Source organism: Phascolarctos cinereus, unplaced genomic scaffold (assembly GCF_003287225.1).
Source record: "Phascolarctos cinereus isolate Bilbo 61053 unplaced genomic scaffold, phaCin_HiC Scaffold_3;HRSCAF=262, whole genome shotgun sequence".
Classification (NCBI taxonomy): domain Eukaryota; kingdom Metazoa; phylum Chordata; class Mammalia; order Diprotodontia; family Phascolarctidae; genus Phascolarctos; species Phascolarctos cinereus.
Genome location: NW_027555736.1, coordinates 252,141,359 through 252,157,514, shown reverse-complemented (window position 1 = coordinate 252,157,514; position 16,156 = coordinate 252,141,359). Strand labels below are relative to the sequence as shown.

The following is a 16,156-nucleotide window of genomic DNA, read 5'->3' as shown; positions in this document are numbered from 1 at the left end:
ATTTATCATGGAAGACAATATATTCATATATAAGTATATTCAGAATAAAGGCAACATAGAGAAGGCACTGACAGTTGGCATTAAGAAAGGCTTCCTGTAGAAGGTAGTCCTTGAACTAAGTCTTAAAGAAGGGAGGAATTTTATGAGTCAAAAATTAGAAAGGAATACCTTCCAGGCATAGGGGACATCCAGTAAAAAAAAAAAAAAGACAGAGATGGAATGCTGTGTGTGAGGAACAGTTTGTGTGAAATGTGAAGACTAGTATGGCTGGACCATCAAGGTTAATCCTACGTGTGTGTGCGTGTGTGCGCGCATGTGTGTATATGCACACATGCGCGTGCGCGCACACACACACACACACACACTGAAGTCAGGCTGTGAACACCAAAGAAAGGAATTTATATTTTATACTAAAGGCATTAGAGAACACTCAAGTTTAGAGTAGGGAAGTGGCCTACTTAAACCCCCTAAAAATTAACCTGAAGTAATCCATTTTTAAAATATTTTCATTTAAAATCATTTGTATGACTAAAAATTTTAATGAAAAAAATAAAAGTACCATCATTTTTTGAGCTCATTCTAGTATTTACATAGGTCACTTATACATGCATATGTTTTCTATAATACTTTAAGGTTTATATCATTCACATTTTCTTGATGTGCCAAGTAAAATTTTACATTAGTTTATATTAATTATTCTAATGAAATTTTATTAATGAACTTTGTCCTTGTGTGCTTTGCTTTCATTAATCTGAAATTTTCAGGCCTATTATCTGCAACTTCTCAAGTGATACCCAAAAAATGAGCTTAGCAGTACCAAAAAATGTAATTAATTTCACTGTTTTGATATAATTTCCCTCCTACATTGCAGAAAGCTTGTTTGCATTTGTTCATATTGACATCCTTAACATTGTGCAGAAATTATTGGCTGATCGTTGCATAGAGGATATGATTTTGTGGTCATTATGTGGTTTGTACGTGAAGCATTTTAAATTTTAATTAAAAGCTTAAAAATTCTAACATGCAAACGATTCAGGGAAGCTTTGGTTTTGTGAAATATTTTCTATTATGTTGCATGTGGTCAAATATCTCATTTTTCTATTTTTTGTCATGTGTAGTTTTGGAAAGTAAAATACATACTAACTGATTTTTAAATAGCAGTGTAAAAATAATTTAAAAATTATGTGTGGTCATTTTTACTACCATCTAATTAGAATTATGAGTCCCCTCCCCACCCTTGAACATCATTATATTTGAATAGAGGTACAGTGTAGGGTTGTTGTGGACAGAAGGCTAGGCTTGAAGCCAGGAAGCTCTCGGGTGAGGTGTGGCCTCTTGACACATACTGGCCCTGTGACCCTGAACAAGTCCCTTAACCTCTCAGTGCTCTAGGCAGCTCTCTCAATCAGCATTGATAGAAAGGATTTCCTTACCCAAGAGTTCCAAGGACCAATAAATTTGTCCTATCCATACTAAATAATTACATTCATTGTGTGTGAGGAAAGGCAGCATAATGTAATGAACTGAGAACTGTCCTAGTTAGGAAGACCTGAGTCCATCCAGGCCTTTGGACTGTTCTAGGATTGTAAATGGCAGAGAAGGGGCTGATCAGCTTTGGGAGAGGAAGTTCCTCTCCAGGTGATCCCTGTGCAGATTAAGTCACACACCCAACAATTTGTAATAGCTGGGTGACCTATGGCTTGTGAAATGTTTAGGTCTTTTCCTCAGAGCAGTGCAGGCTGTGTCTTCAGTCTATGTACATAGAAATCCTTCTGTTGGTGGAAAGGTCAATGAAGACATAGAATCCTGAACAGCCCCTTTTATTCTTGATTCTGAAAAATAGCTTTTAATTGAATGAAATTTGTTTCCTACTTTATTCATAATTAATTTTGCGTTTGTTTAATATTAACACTAACCTTCCAGCCAGGCTGTTTTGATAACTGATTATATATTTTTCCTCCAGCTTGTACTTCCAGAATATCTCATCCACGCTTTCTTCTGTGTCATGTTTCTCTGTGCAGCAGAGTGGCTTACACTGGGTCTCAATATGCCACTCTTGGCATATCATATTTGGAGGTAATATTTAGATAAGCTTCTAATATTCCTTTTTTAATTATAATTACTTTAGCCCAAATTAAAAATTTATTAAGTAATGCTTGTTTTAATAATCAAGCAGGTGGGCATATAACTTCGCGCATATTTTGCATGTAGCAATTAAAATTAAAAATGCTTTTTCAGAAAATAATGACAGAAAGGATAGCTACCTGGCCACTCAATATTTTATTGCAATAATCAGAACTGAGGTGTGCAAGAGCAGTTCTAAGTAGTAGTATTTTTCATATTTATCTGGACACATTAAAATATATTGTCTCCAATTTGATTATTCATCTTTTTTTGGATTTCTGAAAGCATTTGGCACTAGAAGTTATTTGTTCAACCCTTTATATTGTTTGCATTGACTGTTTTAGGGTCCAGTTTTGCTATTGAAATTTATAAATTTTTCATTAATTATGATGTAGAATTAGAAGCATGTGATTTCCTGCCTCATCTTGATTTTGAAAGGAAGAAAACCCATACGCAAAGGTTTACCTTCTTAGTGGCTAATAAAATATATTCATTACAGGTATATGAGTAGACCAGTGATGAGTGGACCAGGACTCTATGATCCTACAACCATCATGAATGCAGATATTCTAGCATACTGTCAGAAGGAAGGATGGTGCAAATTAGCCTTTTACCTACTATCATTTTTTTACTACCTTTATGGGTAAGTTGGAAAAATATAATGGAAGATGAGTAATTTGACATGTTGAAAATTTTGTAGCCATTAAGCTTACCATTTTAACTTTTAGCATATAAATGATTGAGTGCTTAAATAATGAGGTGTAATGGGCATGAACATAAAAACATGTGTATGTGTATGTGTGTGTATGTACACAAACATATATACATATATAATACCTAGTTTGAAATTTGAAAAGATACTGGGCAACTTTAAATAATACCTTGATTTTTCACATGTATTGAATCAGTCTATGGAGGATAACTCTTGCTTTCCATGGCTAAATGATGGTAATGGAAGAATGTTACTGAATGTTAGAGGGAAAAAAGTTTGGATCCTATATATAACCTTTCAGAGACTGAGAATAGTCACAGGTCCATAATGATCTTTATTTGTGAGGTTTGTGTGCTGATTTTATACTCTGAAAGAAGAGTTATTTTAATTTGTGTTTCTCTAAGTGATTTAGAACATTTTTTTATATAGATGGCTTTGCTTTCTTCTGAAAACTACTTGTTCATATCCTATGACCACTTATCAATTGAGGAATGGCTTTTATTTTTATGACTTTGACTCAGTTCTCTGTATTTCAGAAATGATGCCTTTATCAGAGAAACTTATTAATTTCCTTTTAATCAAAATTAGTTTCCCTGATTATTTCTTTTAATTAGGTCTATTTTTGTTTTTGCTTTGTTCTAAGACCATGATTGCTTACCCCTGACTTTTTTACTTGAGCTGAAGCATGTTAGATTCTGCTTTAAGTCTTCATTTTAACTCTGTGTGTGCGTTTTTGTTTCAAGTGTGTCTCTTATAAATAATGTATTATTGGATTCTGGTTTACAATCCATTCTGCTATCTGCTTCCATTTTATGAGTGAGGTATCCCAATCCCATTCACAATTATGATTACTTTGTATTTCCCTCTATCCCGTTTTCTTCTGTTTATTCTCTCTTTTATCTTGTTCCTCCTCAAAAGTCTTACCTTGCTTCTAACCATTGCCTCCTTTAATCAGCTCTCAATCACCCCTCTCTTTTCTCATTCCCATCCCCTCCATCCCTTTCCACTCCTATTTCTGTATTGGGTAAAATAGATTTCTGTACCCAGCTAAGAGAGAGTGTGAGAATGTGTGTGTGTGTGTGTATGTGTGTATATTCTTCCCTCTTTGAACCAGTTCTAATGAGAGTGATGTTGAGGCATTGCCCACCATCCTCCTTTTCCCCTTCCGTTATAAAAGCTCTTCCTTGTGTACCTCTTTTATGCGAGAAAATTTTCCCCTTTCTAGTTCATCCCCTTTATTTTTTTAAAGATCATCCCAACATAATAGACTGTGTTTATGTAAACTACTTTACCTTAATAATGATAAAGTCCTTAGGAGTTACATGAACCATCTTCCCATATAGAAATATAAACAATTTAACTTTATTGAGACCATTATCATTTCTGTTGGTGTTTTTTTTTTTAATGCTTCTCTTGAGTCTTGTGTTTGAATGTCATATTTTCTGTTCATCTCTAGTCTTTTCATCAGGAATGCTTGAAAGTCATCTATTTTCATTAAATATCCATTTTTCTCACTGAAGGATCATACTCCATTTTGCTGAGTAGTTTAACTCCTTTGCCTCCTGGAATATCGTATTCCAAGCCCTCTGCTCCTTTGATGTTGAAGCCACTAAATCTTCTGTGATCCTAACTGTGGCTTCACTATATTTGAATTGTTTCTTTCTGGCTGCTAGCAATATTTTCTCCTTGACCTGGGAGCTCTGGAATTTAGCTATAATATCCCTGGAAGTTTTTATTTTGGGATCTCTTTCAGGAGGTGATCAGTGGAGTCTTTCAATTTCTATTGAATCTGGATCTGAGATATCAGAGAAGTTTTCTTTATAATCTCTTGAACTATGATATCTAAGGTCTTTTTTGAACCATAGCCTTATGGTAGTCCAGTAATTCTGAAATGATCTCTCCTCGATCTATTTTCCAGGTTAGTTGTTTTCCATAGAGATGTTTCACATTTTGTTCTATTTTTTCATTCTTCTTTTTTAAAATTAATTTATTTCTTTTTCATTTTCAACATTCGCTTTCATAAGATTTTGAGTTCTAAATTTTCAGTCTGATATAGGTTCTACATATACATTCATATTGAACCTATTTTCACATAAGTTATGTTGTAAAGAAGAATTAGAACCAATGGGAGAAACCACGAGAAAGAAGAAACAGACAAAAAAAAAAGAGATCAAATAATGTGCTTTGATCAGCATTCAGACTCCGTAGTTCTTTTTCTGGATGTGGACAGCATTTTCCATCATGTGTCTTCTGGAGTTGTCTTGCTTTGCTGAGAGGAGATGAGTCTGTTGAACTTAGTCATTGAACATTGTGGCTGTTACTGTGTACAGTGTTCTGGTTCTGGTCACTTCACTCAGCATCAATTCATTTAAGTCTTTCCAGGTTTTTCTGAAGTCTGCTTGCTCATCATTTCTTAAAGCACAATAGTATTCCATTGCATTCATATACCACAACTTGTTCAGCCATTCCCCAACTGATGGGCATCCCCTCAATTGCCAATTCTTTGCCATACAGAAAGAGCTGCTATAAATATATTTGTACATGTGGGTCCTTTTCCCATTTGTACAGTCTCTTTAGGATACAGATCTAGAAGTGGTATTGCTGGGTCAAAGGATATGCACATTTTTGTAGCCCTTTGGGCATAGTTCCATATTTTTTCATTCTTTTGACTTTGTTCTATTATTTCTTGATGTTTCATGGAGTCATAGCTTCCAGGTGCTCAGTTTTAATTTTTAAGGAATTATTTTCTTCATTGAGCTTTTGTATCTCTTTTTCCATTTGACCAATTCTGCTTTTTAAAAAAGGAGTTCTTTAGTGAATTTTTATGCCTCGTTTACCATTAGGCCAGTTCTATTTTTTAAGGTATTATTTTCTTTTTTTTTTTTTTTGGTTCCTCTTTTACCAAGCTGTTAATTCTCTTTTCATAATTTTCTTGCCTCACTCTCATGTCTTTTCCCAATTTTCTTTCTACAATTCCTTATCTCTTTCTTTAACTCCTTCAGGAATTCTTGTTGGACTTAATGTCCAATTAGCATTTTTCTTTGAGGCTTTGTTTGTGGCCGTTTTCACATTGTTGTTGTCTTCTGCGTTTATGTCTTCTCTGCCAACATAGTAGTTTTTTATAGTAGGTCAAGTTCATTTTTTGTTGTTTGCTCATGTTTCCAGCCCATTTCTTGACTTTGAACTATAAGTTAGGATTCTGCTCCAAACTTCAGGCTTTTTTTGTGCTTCTGCTTTCACAGCTAGTTCTTGGTGGGGAGGGGTTGTATCTGCAAGTTTTTTGGTGCTGACAGGGTGGTATGATCAGGGGAGAGGTATAGTCACTACTTTATCCAGGAACCACCCCTGCTTCCCTGCAGCTATAAGCACTAGTGCTCCTCAGGGTCGCTCTCCTTTACGATCAACCAAGAGCACTTCTCTCCTCCCTGGTACTGCAACCCAGAACTACATATGGACATTCGAGTTGCCAGTCAGTGACAGCTGTACCCATTGCCATCAGTGGGTCTCTTTCTGACCAGTTATCCCACTCCCATCTCCATGCTAAGAGTTCCCAAAGCTGCTGGTGCTGCGGCTGCAGCCTGCCTCGTGTGTGTGTGCTCTGGACAGGCCTCTACTCCCATGTCAAAAACTTCTGCTGACCTCCCTAAGTTTTCTTAGGCCAGAAAAATGTCTCACCCTGACTTTTGTTGGCTTTGCCACCCCAAAATTCAGTTTGTGGAGTTATTTTTAAGGTCATTTGGAGGGAAATGTTGAAAGAGTTAGCTGAGTTGCTGCTCCTAATCCTCCATCTAAGACATATATATATATATATATATATATATATATATATATATATATATATATATATATATATATATATTTCTAAGGGCAACATTATATTGAAACGCATTAATCAAAATATTTTTAAAAACAAGTTCATAGCTCCCAGGTTAAGAAACCTTGCTCTAGAGGGCAGGTCAGGGATTAGATATATGGAAAAGGCAACAGAATGGCAGCTATTGAAGTTTAGGAATTGATAAACTGGAATTATAATTATTAATATTTTTTTCTTACCACTTTTACCATGAGAGGTTTTTATGAACATCTAAGCCTAATGTGTAGTCTTCCCTTGCTTTTCAATATATCATAATCAAGCTATTTTATTTTTATTTTTGGTTTTTGTTTTTGCTACACAATGGGGTTAAGTGATTTGCCCAGGGTCACACAGCTAGTAAGTGTCAAGTGTCTGAGGCCATATTTGAACTCAGGTCCTCCTGACTCAGGGCTGGTGCTCTGTCCACTGCGCCACCTAATCAGGCTATTTTAAAAGAGATTATGATGGTGCCCTTCTACCACTCCAGCTCCCATGCCAATTTTGATAATTGTATTGTATAATTATTGAATCAGAAGGGGCCTCCAAGGTCATCCAGTCTGACTCCCCAGCAGAAGCATAAATCTCTTCTACAAAATCCCTAATTAAGTGATCATACAGCCCTAGCTTGAATATTATTAGTGATGGGGAACTTACTGCCATCCAAGGCAGGCCATTTGAATTTTTGAACAGTATACTTATTAAAAGGTTTTGCTTCTCCATTGACAGAGTCTGCTTCCTCATAGCTTCTACTCATTAGTCCTTCTGTTAGTTCTGGAACCAAGAGAATCAAGTCAAATCTTCCTTCAGCATGGAAAACTTTGCAGATATTTGGTAGAGAGGAAAGAACACTAGCTCTAGAATTAGAGGACTTTGGTTCAAATTCTACCTTTGATGTTCACTGCATTTGTGACCTTGAGCAGGTCACTTAACTTAATCCCTGGATTTTAGTTTCCTTATCTGTAAAGTGTTGGGTTTGCATTAAATCACTTCTAATGTTCATACTAGCTCTAGAGTTATGATTATTGAAGATGACTTTCTTGTTCCCTAGTCTCTAGGCTAAAACATCTTTAGTTCCTTCAATCAGTTCTCCTGGGCCGGGATTTCAGATTATCTCACCTTATTCTATATGTCTTTCCCTTATGAATATCCTTTCTAAAATGTAGTAGCATTTAGAACCAGTGAGTACTCCAGGTATAGCCTGACCAAGCAGAAAGTTAGACTGTTCGTCACATTGTGCACTATGCTTCTCTCAATTTTATTGATAAATATTTATGTATCATTTGCATCTTTGACTGTCACATTACATGTTCATTCAGCAAGCATTTATATGATATTGGCCAGACAAATGCTGAGAACAAAAATGTGAGTACGTATGTATACATATATACACATATGTGAATAAACATAAAGAGCTAATACAAATAAGTACAATATTAGCTATTGTAGCTAACGTTTATTATAGTGCTTTCCATGTGCCAGGCACTCTGTGTGCTTTACATATTAGTATTTCATTTGACCCTCACAACAACCCAGGGTACAGGTAGGTACTGTTATTATCCCCATTTTACGAATGAGGATACTGAAGCATACAGCCAGTAAGTATGTGAAACCATATTTGAACTCAGGACGAATATCATCAGATGAGAGTAGAATGACATGTTGAGAGTCTTGAGGAGAGGTGACATGAAATATTTCCAAGAGGAGACAAGGAATCAGTTAACAATTATTATTGACTCCTCTCACCTTCAATTTTCACTAAAAGTTGTAGCTTTTTTAAGATAATTTTTTTTTGTTACTCCGAACTTAACACCAACAAATATGACCTTTTCCCTATGTACCCCAAAAAAGGCTTGTATACAAAACTATACATCCTGTTACTTGTATTTTAATAAGCATATGATGCTTTCAGCATGTTGTTTCCAAAGCTACTCTGCTTGTCTGTTTCCTACTTTAGTTCTGTGCACTTTTTTTTTAATACTTCATTGATGGTCTTACCATTTTTTTCTTCCAGATCTTTTAAAATATGAGCTGTTGTCCAGCCCCCATCCTTTACTTGTACAGTTGAACCTAAGTAGGAGACTTTACCTACAGTGGATTTGATCTTATTAGATATGGCCCATTGTTCCAGCCTGTTACCATCCCTGTTCTTGTCGTCCAACACATTGGCTATCCATGCCAGCTTTATTGCCTATAAATTTGAGAAGTGTAAGTGATTATACTGTCATCCAAGTCATTGATAACAATTTGGAACAAAACCATTCAATAAACGAAGAGCCCTAGAAAATTTCACTGAAGTATTCTGCAAAGGTTAATATAAATCCATTCATTAATCGACATTCTTTGGGTCTGGTCTTTCAAGCAGCTCCTAAACCAGACAGTGTTTCTGACATGCCTTCTTGAAATCTAGGTCTACTTATGTTTATGATAATTCTTTGATTATAGCATGATAGATTTAGAGCTGAAAGAGATCTCAAAGGCAGTCTAAATTCAACACCCTCGTTTCACAGATAAGCTGAGATCCAGAAGGTTAAGTGATTTTCCCAAGGTCTCACAATGGGAAAGCCCCAGAGGTGGGATTTGAACCCAGGTACTCACATCTGACTGCAAAGCTGTGCTGACATGTTTCTAATGAACTAAAGCAGACTTGTAGTAATCACTGTTTTTATTTCTAAGTACTCAAAAAACAGTCCTTGTAATAGTGCATTCTAATTTTTTTTTCTAGAAATTGACATCTTGGCTGGCCTTTAGCTTTCAGAATATTGACCTATAAATACATGGGATGTAGTTGTTTTAGGTTATCTGATAAAGTAATTGAAGACTTACCACTTCCTCACTTATCTTAGGTTTCAGTTCTCTGTCAAGTCACTTTCATTCTATTCTAGCCTAAAGATAAGTTTTTGTGATAGAAATGTATGCAGGATAAAGGAATAGTTTACCTTTCTATACAAGATCAGCAAGACTTTGGAGGCTGTACCCCTCTGGAACCTTGATAATCCCTGTCCTCAGCTCCTTGGATTAAGCATGAAAAATTCCTGGGCTGAGAAAGAAAAAGCTACTGCACTATCAAAGCCAAGATTCCTAGTTTGCCTGAGCCCTTTAAGCCATGAAGATCTCCCTCCTTCCAGAGAATAGGATTACCCAGAAGCTCTGAGCCATACCTCTAAAAGTTAACCATTTGTCAGCAAGCCTCCCTGGATCTATCAAACTTCTTATAGAGTCAAAATAGGAAACCCTGACCTTGGCTTAACACCTTTCTCCCTGTCTTTCTGGTTCTGATCTAAGCTATTGATGTAACATGATATATAGAAGAAAGGCCACTAAATTTAGAGTTAGAAGGACCTAGGTTGAAAATCCTAGCCATACTACTTGTGTGTTATTGAGCAAATCACTTAACCTCGCTAGGCCTTAGTTTCCTTATTTATAAAATGAAGGGGTTCGACTAAATGACTTCTGAGGTGTTCTCCAATTCTAAATCTATGATCTCTGTATTCTGTCAGTTACAGCCTCTTTTTTTGTTTGTAGTATTTATTGAAAGCCTCAATTCAAATACACTTGGTTTTATTTAGGTTTCTTGGGGGCAAGAAATAAAAATAGAACAATATGACTGCACAAGAAGCATATTAACAAGCTCAGATTTGATTTGATTTTTAAATTATTTTATTATCTTTTGGTTTTATGTCATCTTCATTTCAGAATATATATACTATGTCCTCTTCCCAGAGAGCAATTCACGTCTTTGTTTTCAGTTTTTTGCTACTACAAAAAATGCTATCAATATTTTGATATATGGAACTTTTTATCATTGGCCTCCTTTGGTTATGTGGAATCTCTGGATCAAAAGATACGCTTTTAGTCACTTTCTTAGGAGTTTACAAGTTCAGATTTTTAAAAGCCATATATGAAAGATGTACGTAAGTACAAAAAGTACAGATAAAAGTACAGTCATTTAAATCGTCAGGTAAATGTATATGGTCTGGTCTGTATCGATGTTCCTCTCATTGATACAGATCACAGCCTATCCAGGCGTTCGCCATTCTGTGTGACTCTTTCATCTCTTATACATGGCTTTGAAAAAATCGATAGTTGTTAATAAGTTCCTTGTACAGCCATTTCCTTTATTTCAGAGTTATTTAGGGGTTGGTTTGTAAAATTTTTCCTGAACTTAATATTCATTAACAAAAACAGACATCCAAATAAAGGATCATACATAAGGCCATAAACTCATTATTTATAAAGTACCTTTTTATGTGCAAATCACCAAGCTAGGCCCTTGGGATGCAATAACAGCAAAAAAAAGATTATGTACTTACTTAATAACCAGTCTGTGATGACAAGATTTCTTTCGTTCTTGAGAGTCTTCCGTCCTTCTTGAGCCAACTTCCCTTTTAGTCTTAAGCCAGTGGAAACTTTTCTTTGAATTCTTTTGAAGTCTTAAGTATACATTCACCAAGAAGTCTTAAGTATACATTCAATTTTTCCTGATATTCCTTTGATTTACCAGATCAAAACACCTTTCCCTGGCTACCTCTTCCCTATATGTTATTTCCATTAAGATGTATAAGTTTTTTGAGGCCAGGGTCCATCTCTTTTAAAAATTTGTCTCCTCAGTACTTAGCATAGTACTTGGCTGTAGTTAACTGTGCCCTCGAGATCTCTCTGTACATATATACACACATATGCATATATATATTATTATTAGTGCTATGTCACCTGTCATTTCTACTTGAGCAACAAGTTTTTCCTTGCTGGTTAGAATTGGATCTGTAATAGCACTTCTACCACCTTTGTAAAAGTTTAAATTACCGGCAAGGTTAATTAATCATGCACTGCTTTTATCAGAATAAGACCTTAAGGAAGTATCTGGATACTTGAATTGCCCTAACAAAGCTATCTGTCTCCCTCATTCCAGCTTTATGGCTGTTTAACTCATGTGTTTTCTTCCATCCAGTTAGATATTTTAATCCCTTTAATTAATACTTGCCCAAATGTTTTATGCCATATTTTGCTTCTCAGCTTAATAGATTTTTCACACAGCCATTTATTCTTGCAATATGCTATTCCATTGCCATTTCTCTTTATTCCTTTTGGGAAAAAAAGTGTACCTTTAGGCTAGATTCATGCTTCTCTTTGCAAAATATAGCACACCATAGTTGTATGCATGAAGAACATAGCAGACTAACATCTGAAAGAAAAGTTCCTAGCATTGTGAAAGTGAATATAGGTTTTCAGTAAATATCGAGGTGTCTTTACTGTAGAAGTATTCCTGCAAAGAGTTTGTGAATTGCATTATAAAATTGGTACAATTTGAGTCCCTCTTTACATCATATTAAAGGTAAATTCACAATGAGACTTAGAGAATCTTAGAACTAGAAAGGACATTAGAGGTCATAAATCTTTTCACAACTTCCCTGACACATACTCATCTAGCGTCCGCTTGAACACCTCCTGTGACTTTACCTGGGCAGGAAATTCCCTTTTTTCTTTGGTCCCTTTAGCTTAGCTGTTGCTGCCTAGTAGCTTTTCAGGAGGACTCATGTTTTCTCATGAAGAATTCCCTTTTCAGATGAAATAGCAGAGCTCTTGAGTTTTCTTTCAGACTGGTGTTTAAGCCCATGTCTATCCTTAAGTGCTGTTATAACTTGAAATTTGAGGAAGTAGAGAACCACTACAATAGGGGTACTGCTCTACCTCTGTTGAGCAGTTTTACCCTCTTTGGTTTGCTGTACAATGAGGAATACTTGTTTGTTGCCATTAATGTTCACGATTGGGAACAAATTGCTTTATGTTAACAGTGTTTTTCTTCTTCTTTTCAGCATGATTTATGTTTTGGTGAGCTCTTAAGATGATATACAACAGACTCAGTCCAGTTAAGTGCATGCAAAAGCCACAAAGTGAAAGGATTCTATCCAACAAGAACCTGTTTCCAAGATTAGCATATGGAACATGATCAGTTACTTTAAAAAAAAAAGACTACTTATTTTTAAAATGTTTCCACGTTTTTGATTTGTGGAAAGACTGTTTTCATATGTTATGCTTAGACAAAGAAATTAAATGAAATTACATAAAAATGAGTATAAAATGATTACCTCTGGTATCGACAGGTTTGAATTTGTACTCCCTAGGAACAGCCATAATTTTCTGAATAATTGTATTAATTACTGACTGTCCTTAGTCTGTTGAAAGTTTTTGTTTACAGGAGCTTGTAGTAGCTTATTTTGGTTTTATTAAAATACTGACTGGTTATAAACTAGCTGTAGAGATCAAGTGCTTTTGAAGGACTAAAAACTTTGTATATGTGACCTTGTGGAAAGCCTCAAAAGTTTCTTCATATATCATGTAGAAGATTACATGGATATATTTGCAGATGTAAGGATGGTGGGATTTTTTTTTAACATTTAAATATTAGCCCTATATATTGCATGACCTAGGAATTTCCCATAATAGTTCCATAAAATTCATATACTTTAATTCTTAAGCATAAGTGAATCTGTTGAGAATATATACTGAATTATCTTGGAATGCATTTAAAGTAATTTTAAATGTTTTCATTTGTAGCAGTCACTTAGTAAGAAATTCGGTATTCCAATTATTGTTACAATCTAGCGATAAAAGATATTCTTAAGGACTTGCAATTTATACCTTAGATGTTCAAAACAGAAAATGAGAGAGAACATTGTTTAACTACCCTGCTATTCCTTAGTGCAATACAATAAAAGTCTTGCTTAATCTACAACTACAATAAACACATATTAGTTATATTTTTAATCCAGTATTATGTTTGTTTTTGTTTTTATATTTCATTCCTGACTCTGAAAGGGACATTTAAGATTTCTAAGCACACTAATCCTTGATTTTCTTTTGCCATTTTAGTGGTATGTGTTTTATATGACAGATTCATGAAATTGTTATTTTTTCCCATTCATTTGAGGGTTAAAATGGCACTTTTAAAATTTTTTAAAGGGTTTTCTTTTTAAAATAAATGGATTTCTGGTAAAATTCTTTTATCTAGATTGCTGCCTTCTCCTCTGTAGTGGTTTTTATAAATCATAGTCGCTTCAAGTTTTAGGAAATGGCCTTGTGATTTAACTGGCATCAGAAAGTTGAGGCAAATGTATATAGAGTGACTTCTTAGAGTTTTAAATAGCCTAAGTTATTTGAACACGTTAAAAGAAATACAACTTTACTTTTTCATAAAATGAAGTGGATTTTTTTTGTCAATTGTAAACATTTTGTTATAAAGTTTTCTTAAAGCAGATGCTACTTCCTATATGGTTAAAAAATGAAATAATGTTTTAAAATTCTATCATACCCATTTGGGATAGAGTGGTTAGAATACTGGGAGTTTGTTTGTCTATGTGCAGAAATAATATTTTGAGATATCAGATCTGTGACCTTATTCTTTCTTTCCTATCTTTTATAGTTTTGGTATGTCTTTCCCCAGTCTCTTCCAGTAAAAAGCAAATGATAAATGATAATTTTCCAAGCTACAGGAAAATATGTTGAATTCTGCAATGTCATGAATTTTAAGCTGCTGTTTCATTGGGTTTAAAGTACTTCAGTGGCTTTTTCTGGTATTATTTGGTTTATCTCCAATATTCAGATTTGTTACCTTATTTAACAGAATCAAATTTCGTAAGAAACTTAAATAAAAAATACTTTTTTTTTGAGAGGTAATTGGGATTAAATGACTTGCCCAGGGTCACACAGCTAGTAAGTGTCAAGAGTCTGAGGCGGGTTTTAAACTCAGGTCTTCCTAACTCCAGGGCTGGTGCTTTATCCACTGCGCCACCTGGCTGCCCCATAAAAAGTAATTTATAATTTTAATTCTGCTTAACCTAAAAAAACATAAAAGGTTTTTCCTAATATAGGTACATCTTGTTTCTGAATAAGAACACGATCATACTTTTATCTACAAATATGCCCCAAAGATGATATGCAAGATGCCCCCAAAAGACTTAGCTTTAGTGCAGTTTTAAGCTTAAATAGCTTTAAACTGTACTAAAAATTTTGGGACATCTTATAGTGATGTTATTTTTTATTTCTGTCCAGCAGGGAGTAGTAATACTTTTTTGATGTAAATGTAACAGATTATGTTCAAGTAGATGTCTTGCATAACATATTTGGCCATAAGTCCTTGACTGTTCAGCTGTCATGTCCATTTGTTGAAAGTATGCTTTTGGAAAAATGTATGTATGTACAAATGCTAAGATATTTTACACACAAAATAGGATTACCTCTCCCTCTGCCCCCAACATGTTGTTTATGACCTGGGGTTGTTTGTGTTTTTCTGTGGGGGGATGGAGTGAGAGGTGATATAGATAAAGGATGTTTTCTGGCTATAGTTAAAGTAACAAAGTCCCTTCCAAATGGTGTGAACGCTTTGAAGGGGAAGGAAACATGAGGACAGCCGTACTACTTTTTAACATGTGTCATGTATCAGCAGGTGTCCAGGAAATCTTGAGTTAGGTCTATTTAGTCAAACAGATTTGTCCCTAAAGGGCTATTATTTAAGCATTTTCTAAGCTGTCATCCAGAGAATGTAGCCTTGGTTTTGAGTCACAGATTCATAAAGAAGCCATAAGCCATAATCCAGCAGTGGTACAGGTTTATCTGAAACCTATCTGCAGGGTCCTTTCAGTGTGTGAGCCATCTGTTTAGAGCAGCTTTGCGATTCCTATAGAAAATACTTCTTTACCATTGGCTTCCCCACCCCAAGCATCCTCACATCAACACGTTTTGTAAATGTCAGATTTTTAATGTTACAATCAAATACAATTAAGTTGAAATACAGGTATAGAAATGTAACACCTTAGGCACACAGAAGAGCCTCCCTTCCCCTTGGCTTCTCTGCAAATGCAGTGTTTGTTGAGCATCAGTTTTGATGTAAGTTAACAGTAGAGTGTACCTAGGAAATCCTGCATACAGTAGCAGATTTTCAGTTGGTTTGGACACTTTGTATCAAGAAATTTAACAAAATTGTAAATCCACGTATTTGGTATCTCTGCTCTTTCCATAAACATTGTGCGTCTGGCAAGAAACTGTACAGTAAAACTGCAAGTTATTCAGAAGCACTGATGAACCAACTATATTTTGACATAGCAATAATCATTTTAGTGGGGAAGAAAATCTTGATAACTGTACCACTAGTAGTTTGAGATACTCATTCTTAAATTTTTTGCAGCTTTTTACACCAGTTGTAAAAAGTGAAATAATTTTCTAAGTTATTTTACCAGAAACAAGCTCTTTAGTATTAGTATTATGCTTGTTTACTACTGTGCAAAGAATATTTTGGTATTAATAAATCTCAGTGAATCGGTATATAATCATAGCTTGTATTGAGGGAAAAGCAGGGTTCTCTTCTGCTTTTATAGCTATTACTATTTCAGGTGACTCTGTCTTTATAAAAGATACTGTTTTTGTTTTAATTAGACTAAGGATATAGCATTACTCACCAAATTTTAACTCTG

At 34.9% G+C, this 16,156-nt stretch overlaps 1 protein-coding gene across 1 annotated transcript in view; it reads left to right on the top strand.

The window, feature by feature from the left end:
* The window catches only part of CNIH1 (cornichon family member 1), a 39,360-nt gene extending 25,906 nt beyond the window's left edge, over positions 1–13,454 (top strand). Inside the window, exons 3-5 of the mRNA XM_021004757.2 lie at positions 1,964–2,076; positions 2,624–2,767; positions 12,503–13,454. Coding sequence (XP_020860416.1) covers positions 1,964–2,076; positions 2,624–2,767; positions 12,503–12,530 — 285 coding nt within the window. The 3' untranslated portion in view covers positions 12,531–13,454. The remainder of the gene's footprint in view (positions 1–1,963; positions 2,077–2,623; positions 2,768–12,502) is intronic.
* The last annotated feature ends 2,702 nt before the right edge of the window (positions 13,455–16,156 follow it).